General features: G+C 45.1%; 1 protein-coding gene across 4 annotated transcripts; it reads right to left on the minus strand.

Annotated features, from left to right (window-relative positions):
• Positions 1–2,063: 2,063 nt before the first annotated feature.
• SPRY1 (sprouty RTK signaling antagonist 1) lies at positions 2,064–9,310 on the minus strand. Of its 4 annotated transcripts, none has more exons than XM_009207527.4 (2): positions 8,940–9,310; positions 2,064–4,276 (listed from the first exon to the last, which is right to left on the minus strand). In XM_009207527.4, the coding sequence occupies exon 2, from the start codon at positions 4,219–4,221 to the stop codon at positions 3,262–3,264; it is 960 nt and encodes a 319-aa protein (XP_009205791.1). In that variant the 5' UTR covers positions 4,222–4,276; positions 8,940–9,310; the 3' UTR covers positions 2,064–3,261. The 4 variants fall into 4 exon arrangements, with proteins under 4 accessions (XP_009205791.1, XP_021794471.1, XP_009205789.1 ...); XM_021938779.2 differs by lacking the exon at positions 8,940–9,310 and adding an exon at positions 7,348–7,501; XM_009207525.3 differs by lacking the exon at positions 8,940–9,310 and adding an exon at positions 7,027–7,044.
• Between the last annotated feature and the right edge of the window lie 245 nt (positions 9,311–9,555).

Below are 9,555 nucleotides of genomic sequence, written 5' to 3' on the forward strand. Positions count from 1 at the left end.
CTATTAAACTATCTAAATAAGGCTTGTTTGAAACGAAAAAATTGGCAGTCAGAAAATATACTGGAAAGGAACCAGGTAACAAAAACATCCATTCTGTCAAGCTGTACTTGTTGGGGAAGAGGGACAAATGTGTGGAATAAAAAGGTTAGCCCATCTATTTGGCATGTTGTTTTTCATTCAACAGTATTAAATAAGTGGCAGCGGCATTGTAAGAAATTTCAGCTGATGCTTTAAAGCCTTAGCACTTTAAAATGATGATCAGCATTAGGTTCAAGGGCCTAGGGCCCATAAGCTCTTATGAGGACACACTCTTATATTTCTTATTCCTACGTTTAAACCATCACAAAGGAGGAAGTTTCGAATCAGTGTTTATGCTTTGCCACCTGACAAGCCTCTTTTAGAAATCTGAACCTCTAACCGATTGCTCCTTCCAAGTACAGACTCGCCATTATGCCAGAGTTCACATACAGTCCTTGAAGCAGCAGACCACCATCTTAATATTTTTCATGTATTCTGCATATATAGAGCCAGAAGTTAAAACTCCACAGCATACTTCATTCTCATAAAAGTTATAAATTTCTTTCAGTAAAAACTACTGCTTCTTAGTCTGGTTATTACAGCTCAAGACAGCTCTTACTCCAACTAATTATACTAAGGGTCTAAATAATACCGGAAAAAAAACCCAGACAGTATTTTGAAGAAGTCTGTGTTTATACACTTCATTAAGAAGCCACATCTCAATGAAAATACTCCATAAATATGAAAGGACCAGTGATAACATTACATAACTTGAGTATCAGAGGAAAACACTCAAGTTCACATTTTAAAATGCTACAGATTATGAAGTAGCCTCCAAAACACAACTATTCACTTTTAAAAATCCTCCTGCTTTCAAAGCATAAAGGAGATATTTGATGGATTAAATATCACATTGCCAACTAATAGGTTTAGCAGCTTGATGGAAAAGCACTAAAACAAGTTTCTACCAATTATACCTTGTCTATATAAAACAAAGTCAAAGTCTATTTACAAAGAACAAATACGTACTCTTAAACTAACAGCCAAACCATCCATGAATAATGACCAAAAAAAAAGCTGGGTAAGAGCTTTGATAACCTGGGTTCAAATTATGTCAGTATCTTATTCTCAAATGCAAAGAATTATTTTCAAATGCAGATAATGACTGACGTATCACTTAGTCATAGGGAGTTAGTGAGACTGAGGACTCACATGAATAAAATTTTATCAAACTTAAAAACGGTGTATTCTGAGTACTCAAATGACCAAATATTTTATCAGACCCAAAGATTCCAGCTATGTAGTAGTTTCACCAGACTAAAAAATAAGATTTAAAATATTTACTTTTTCTCCATAAAATTTTAGGCCCTCAGATTTCTTATTGCACAGGACTTGATGAGGTGTAATTTGGTCAAGCCACATTAGACTTATGAAACAAGTGGAAAGGCAGGGACAGGCATGTTTTTGAAATCTCTCTGATGTTGTGAATTATTCCCTTGGTAACTTCTAGAATGCTTTATTAAAGTGACAGTACCAGAGACTCCTAGCATACCTACAGAACTAAGTTCATTGAGTCTAGCTGACAAACTAACTTTTTATTAACTTGAGAGTTAAGATAAACATTTTTAAAAAAGTTTCTACTGTAGATATGCCCCATTTCAAGAAATTATAATATACACAAAACCTCATGCTTACAAAATAGTCAAAGTAGGGAGATACTTAATATTACAAAGAATTTTTACTGTATAAAATAACTCACTTGAGCACTTGTTAAAAGAGAATTTGGATTACAAAATTTTGATTAACGCACTTTCCAGGAAATACTAGGTTGGTGCAAAATAGCTGTGTTTTTGCCATTAAAAATGGCCCAAAACTGCAATTACTTTTGCACCAACCTAATTATCTACTTCGTAATTTGGGCTTACCTATGTCTAGATTCAGCATCTATAGGGAAAGAAGTAAAATGGGTGTGTAAGAAGAAAAAGCCAAAGCAAATAAGCAAAAATCATCATAATAGTACAGGCTAATAAATGAAGAAATCAAGAGACAGTTTCATTAATTAATATATTTTCTGCATTATAGTTAACATGTGTACTTTCTTCGTGTCACCTTATTTTCCGTTAAGTATTGATATTTTGTTATATTCAGACATGAGTACATTTCAACAGTCTTTTGCAATAAATACCATAAAATAATAGAGATTCGCATAATAAATATTCTTTACAATAAAAAAGTTTAACAGACTTTTGTCTTAAAAATAGTCAGAATTCAACTTTGTGATTTATACATAAAATATACAAAAAGCACCACAATTTGTGGTTAAGGCAATGAAAACACAGAAGAGATTAGAATGACTCAGCTGTTAACTATCCAAGGGGCCAAAAGGACCATTAAGGAGCCAAGATCACTTTAGGCAGCATAGTTCTGGGACACCTATAGATTGATCAGCTATAAATATCAACTTGAGTTATCCAAGTGCCCTCAATGACAACAAAAATTTGGTGAGAAGCATGGGGTGAAGAAGGAAGGTGGTTGAGTCCTTCACAAATACGAAGGCTAGAGTGAAGATGGGCAAGGTCCAACCAATATATCTCCAATGTGAAGATTTACATTGTAAAGCGAATCTAAAATTACATAGAAAGAAAAAATACACTTGGCATCTCCAGAGTAAGACAACCCCAAAACTGAGGGGAAAGAACTTTGAAGGACAAGAAGCAGAGGGCAGTGGTTAAAGGAAAATTTTTACGTTATAGCAAAAAATATATCCCCTATGCTACTTAAGGGGCCAATGCTAGGAAGATAGCCCTAACTGGAGACAGATTTAATACATAGCTTATTTAAGCAATTAAACGGTTGCTTTTTTAAAAACCAATTTCCCTGCTCCCACAGTACCCAGTCAAAACAACTCTAAATCACTGTAGTCTGGGTGTGGGTGTATGTTCATGTATACAACTTTAGAAAGTTGCTTGCAGAACAAAAAGGCTACACAAAGCCCACTGGCTCTCAATACCCTCTCAAGTGGATGGCAGAGGCTCTTGTCGTAAGTGGGAGCCAGGTGCAGTTTCCCAGTCCACTCTTACTGAAGATCATCCATGAAGGAAGAGAAAAATCCATGAGTCAGACCTTGGGAACAGGGGAAGAGAAGGTGGGAAATGGGGAAAAATTCTAAAGAAAAGAAAAAGAAAAAAAAATAGCCACAGCTTGAAAGCTAGAAGCTCAGGAGGTACAACCCACCTCCAAAAATCATGATGGTTTATCCTGACCCCGGGAGGGGCAGCTCTCCAGCTTACAATAGACAGTGTTGGAGTTCTTACATCTGCACCCTGGGCGATGGATCCAGTCATAACACCCCCTGCACAGCTTCAGGCATCCTTTAGCAGGAGGATAACAGAGTAAGCAAGGTAAAAATAAAGACATGGCTCCCATACACAGGTATCTAGAGCAGCAGTGTGACTGTGAACAGGAGCAAGGATTATCTGAGTAGGAATCCCCTTCGTCGTCATTGGAGCAGTGGTAGAAGATGCCCTTGACTAAGCACATGCAGGTTCCATATTCCACCATGCTCTCAGCAGAGCAAAGGCACTGCCGGTTACAGGCCAAACAGGATGGCAGGGTCCTGGGAGCCGTGCATTCTCCACACTTGCACTTCCCACACTGTTCACAAATGAACTTGTGCTGTGTCAGGTCCTCTTTCAAGGAACCCTTCAAGTCATCCACAATCAGTTGCTTGGGCTGGGTCCGGATTGCCCTTTCAGACCTATGACCAGGGACTGGTCTGGTTGGTGGTGACCTTCCTAACAGTCCCTGTTCAGAAGAGGCACTGCTGTTGCTCCCAGAGCTGGCTGCACTGCCAGTGCTGGTTGATCTGCTCAAAATGGGGCCCCTGGCATTATTGGGGAGTACTGCATGTCCCAGGTGGCTTGTGTGTCTGTGCTCGTAGTTATTATTCACATTAATTGGTATGATTTCATGAGTCCTCTCATGCTTTTCTTGTCTTGGTGCTGTCCGAGGAGCAGGTCTTTTCACCACTGAAGGCCCTTCTGTGTATTCATTGCTACCTCTTATGGCCTTGATCTGGTCTAATGACAAAATAGCAGCCGGCTGAATCTCTCTCTCATAGTCTAATCTCTGACGGTTATCCAAAGAAGGTTGCTGGATCACAACTAACGAACTGCCACTGCCATGTTGATTTTGGGGATCCATGTGTAGTGATCTTGAGTTCTGGCAATCAGTGGAAACCTGGCATGCATCTGAAATCCTAAAAGGAAATCAAAGATGAAAAAAACAGAGAAAATAAATGACAGGAAGCATTTTTTGCGGGGGTGGGGGGAGGGAAATCCTGTCAAGTCACAAATTGACTAAACTACCTAATAATGACCTCCTTCATCAGTGGATTACAATGATGCTGGGGTCCTGGCCAGAGTCCAATTCCAGGAGAGGCTGGGGACCACATCATAGAGGAAGATTGTAAACAAGAGACCCCATGCCATAAACATTACAAGTTTTTCCAACTTTTAAGAAGCAGAATCAAGAGGAAGTAATGCCTTCCTGTTTGTGAATCTAACAATCAAAATGGAGCATGCCTTCACAGGGAATATTGAGTATAAGCAGGAGAATAACTCTCATCTAAAGAAAGCTCAGTTACCAGTTCATAGGTGGTTTCCATAAAGGAAAATGTCTACCTTTTAAGAAATTCAGAATGGCTTTGGTGCTACAGCCTTTTTGTTGTGTGCTGTTATAAGCATTAGATTAATGATGAAAAAAATTAAGGCATTAAAAAAATTAAGACTCTAAAATGAAATCGCAAAATAAAAGGTAACTTTCTGTATAAATCAGAATTTTAAAACTACCTTATTATTCATCTATGAGATGCAAAAATAAATGTATCAGGTACACAAGGGTTCTTGGTGTTTTGTAGCTACAAACACACACAAGACTCAATGACTGATGTAACAGTACTCACATTTGAAATCCTGAGAGGTTTTTTTTTAAGCTGAAGGGCTCACTCACAAAACAAGTTTTATGCACAAATAAGTGTAGTGTAGGTACATACGCAGTGTATTTAAATCCTGGCCGTTTTAATTATCTGTATTTCCTCTAATTTAAAAATCTGTATTTACATGACAGACCTTGATATTCAAAAGCACTGCCAACTGATTCAATGTGCTTCTTGTAACAAAATCAGCACACTAATATCCAGATACAAATAAGCAGTTGTGTTTCCATACTAATAGTAAATTTCTAATTTATAATGTGTTCTTCACAAACTACCAAAGATAAAAGTTTCTGCTTTCAGTGGTGAACTAGAGCATTTTTCACACAAATTCCTTCTAAAGTCTATAGAGTCGACCCAATTCAAGAATGAAAAGAAAAAGAAATGTCCATTCTCCACTACCAACCTGAGGCAAAAAAACATGGTTTAAGGAATAAACCATGCAGAAAGCAGAAAGAAGTCCATTTCCTATATTTCCTAGACTAATGTCTCTAAACTATGCCTTCTATGTTAACTTCTTGGAGCTCCCCCCTCGTTTTCACAACTCAGCTCTCTCAAGTTTCTACTTTATTCTACCTTCTTTGCGCAGGAGGACTAACACATTCATAACCTGCGGAGATTTGGTCTTGGAGTCCTCAACATCTAATCCTGACTCCTGAACAATTATTCCTCTTCTTCAAGAATTTCTTAACTCAGTGCTTTGAAAGCAAAAGGTAGCTAAAAGTACTAAGCCAGATTCCACACGAAACGCAAAACCGTAGAGGATTTGAATAGTGTAACTCAAAACACCAGGCGCAACTTTAATTTGCATTTCCAATGACAGTTGTAACAAACTTCATACTGGTTGGGAAATGAAGTTACCAGACAAAAAATTAAAAGCAAAGAAAATTCGCCACCTCTGATTCGAAGAAAAGCCCATTTTCAAGCAGTGACAGTCTTGGACAAGCCCCAAACACGCTCACACGCGCTCGGCACACTGCCTTCCCCAAGAAAACTCGAATGGAAGTAGATTACCTTTGCGGACAATCCCATCACCATCCCAAGGATCACCGTGGATTTCCAACACACTTTTTGCGTGGTCCACCAAGGTTTCTGACAAATCATGAAGAGCCTTCAGCGTCCACGCGGGCGCCCAAAGCAAGCCCACGGTCTGGCTGACCCTAAGCAAGGATTTGTCTATACTTTAAAGGAAAAGCTGGGTTCACCGAGGGCCGGGGAGAAAGAAGCCAGCGCAGGAGCGGCCACATTGCAAGTTACCACGGTGGAGCTGCGCCCTCTGCAATCCGTACTGAATAAATAGTTGACGGAGGAAGGAAAAGGAAAAAGTTATGAATGAAAACAAGTTCTCTCTCCCTCTCTCTCCGGCAGGAGGAGGGGAGGAGGCTGAGGTTACCATGAGCTCAGGAAGGCGGACTTCCCCACTTTTTTTGTTGTTGTTGTTTTGAGACGGAGTCTCACTTTGTCTCCCAGGCTGGAGTGCAGTGGTGGCACGATCTTGGCTCACTGCAACCTCCGCCTCCCAGGTTCAAGCGATTCTCCTGCCTCAGTCTCACGAGTAGCTGGGACTACAGTCGCGCGCCACCACAGTCGCCTAATTTTTGTATTTGCAGTAAGGACAGGGTTTCGTCATGTGGGCCAGCCTGGTCTCGAACTCCTGACCTCAGGTGATCAACACGCCTCGGCCTCCCCAAGTGCTGGGATTACAGATGTGAGCCACCGCGCCCGGCCGACTTCCCCACTTTTAAAGTGGCAGTGCCCTCTCCCCTTCCTTGTCTTTGCACTGAGCTCCAAACAAGAAGAAAGTTGCGGCTGGCTTTGGGGCTGGCTAATTCTATCGAGGGGCTGACGGGCGAATTCCGAGCATTTGCCTACACACACACACACACACACACACACACACACAGCCTTTGCCGGTCCCCTGCCAGAGGCACACTCCTCCACAGAGGGCCCCCAGGGACATCCCCAGAGCCGCCTGGAATCCCTCTTGGGCGTGAAGAGCTCTCCGAGAGGACAACCTGGGCCATCGCGCCGCCGCTCCGAGTAATCGGGGATGGGGGAGACCCTGTCTTGTTTCGTTCCGCAGTCGCGGACCGTCGCCCACCCCGCCACCCAACCTTGAGCGCCCCATAAGCCCCGGCCCCCAGGGGAGCAAGGAGCGGCGGGAGGGGCCGCGCCGCGCGGGGTCGTCCCTCCCCTCCCCTCCCCTCCCCTCCCCTCCCCTCCCGGAGTCCTGGCCCGGGCAGCAGCGCCGCCGACTCCGCACCTGCCGCGCCGAGCAAGCCCCGCCCGCGCGCCTACCGCCCCGCGGGCCCCGGGCGGCCGCCGCACACACTCACCTAGGCCGAAGCGCGGGCCGGGGGCCAAGTCGTGCGACCCGGCCCAGGTCCTGGTGCGGGCGGTGGCGTGCACGCGCCGCATCAACCGCTACGGGGAGGGCAAGGCGGCATCGCCAGAGCTGCGGCGCCTCAGCCCGCGGCCTCGCCCGCCCCCGCCGCCACCGGTCAGGAGCGCTCCCCGCGGCCCCCTTCCGGCTGCGGAGGGCAGTTCTCCCGCGGCTCCGCGCGGCCGGGCCGGGACCTCTCACGGCTGGCGCTCCCCGGGCGGCTCAGTAACATCCACCTTGGGAGGTCTTCTCCTGCGGCCCCCTTCCAAGAACCAGTTTTTACAAATCCTTTCAGGAAGGCTCCCCAAGTCTCAGAAAAACAAGTAGGGGAGTGGCGGGGAGTCGAGTGCGTGACTGGCCAGCTGACGGCACGGTGTGCTCAGAGAACTTCTCGGGTTCTGGTCGCTCCTCGCAGGGAAAGAAGGAAGGGATGGCTGCCTCCTGACGAGCGAAAAATCCACGTCACGGGGGTTCGAGACTACGCGACACCCGGGTCGGGGCCCGAACCGGCGTCCGCGGGCGGATCACGGAGCCGCGCAGGTCCCCGGCAAGACCCCGGAGCACGCGCCTGCCAGGCAGAGGCCGCCGGGGCCCGGAGGGGGAGGGGGATTTTTTACCCCCCCCTTTTTTTTTTTTTTTTAGCGGGGAGGGGTGAAGAGAGCGAGGTTTGGGGATCCTTCTCGGAGAGAGAGAGGCGGGCGTCGTTCCTTGTCCACCGCGCAGGCCGAGGCGCTTTGCCGATCCCGCACGTTGGGCAAGTAGGGGCACAATGTCCCCGGGCACTCCGGTCCCGGCAGGTCAGCCTCTCCTGGGCAGCGCTCACACCCAGTCCTCCGAGCCTGCGGTTCCACGGCCGAAATGCCTGCGACAGAGGATTAGAGATAGAAGCTCGTGAATGTCCCTTTCTTCGAAGGGCTGGGACCCGGGGCGGGCTGCTGGCCAGCTCGCCCGCAGCTCGTTGCCATGTGCTCCCTGTTGCTGCTCCCGGTGATTGACAGGCCGGCGCACAGTCGGCGTGTCAGCCGCGAACCAAAGTAACATGCAGTCCTGCACGTTTTTGCCGAGGTGCTTTTGTCCCGTGGAATGCCTAGGAGTTCAAACAACGTTCAAACAACGCCTCTGCGCGTTAGAAATCAATACACAGAGACGGGAAATTCAGGTTTTAAACCAATGCTTCGCTCGGGATTCGGTCGCCAACAATGCCTAAACAAACACGCATTTGGTCCACACACCGAGTGCCAGCCCCTCTTCGCATAAAGGCATTAACGGCCCTGTGTTTCACACATTCGATCGTTTCAGACTTTAAACTTGCTACTGTTCGGTTAAGGAAAGAAAGGTGAGAGGGACCCTGCTTTTTCTTTTAGCGGTAGCATTTACTTTAAGAGCATTAGTTTTAGCAGTGGGAATGCTACCGGTGTTTTGAAAGGCAACCAGTAATCTTGGCTCGAAAGCAAGTTCAAAGAAATAAATGTTCAGTTCCTTGCAAAAGTCAACATTTCTCACCTTATCTTTCCTAAAATGTCTACGGAAGGAAACAGTACTTACCTAATGCAAAGATTGCAAATTGCTTTTCAGGCACATTTTAACAGCGACTGTAGCTGTTCCTTATCCAGGGCAGGGAACTCCGCTGATATCACGCTGCAAACCACTGCGTGCTTTACAGAGCGATCTCACTCGGGCTCCGCAGAATTTCAGCTCCTAGCCTCCACCTCCACCTCCACTCCAGGACACGCCTCCGGTGATATCATGTGTCAATCACTCGGGCTGCCCGAAAACCTGGAACAGGATTTCCTTAACTGTCGTTTCCTTTTTCGTTTATGTGTACCAACTTGGAAATGTTGCCCTACAGAATCGTGTAATAAACATCCTCTTAAAACTTCGGGAGTGCCTCTAAAAATTCTGCAAATGCAGTTTGTCATAGAGGAATACATTCGGATTTAGTTAGCAATCTTTAGTTGTCGATCTCAATTAAAAGGATCGGTGGACTCCAAAGCTGAATTAGAAAAGAATTGTGAAGAATAAAAGAAAATGAAAAAAGTTTTATGCCAAGTCATCACTTCTGATCAACTAGAGGGAAAATGTATATTGACACAAAAAGATGATTATGTAACATTACAGTTCCTATTTACAACAAAGTTCAGAATATGTGAAACCTAAAGTT

Source organism: Papio anubis, chromosome 3 (assembly GCF_008728515.1).
Source record: "Papio anubis isolate 15944 chromosome 3, Panubis1.0, whole genome shotgun sequence".
In the NCBI taxonomy this organism is placed as follows: domain Eukaryota; kingdom Metazoa; phylum Chordata; class Mammalia; order Primates; family Cercopithecidae; genus Papio; species Papio anubis.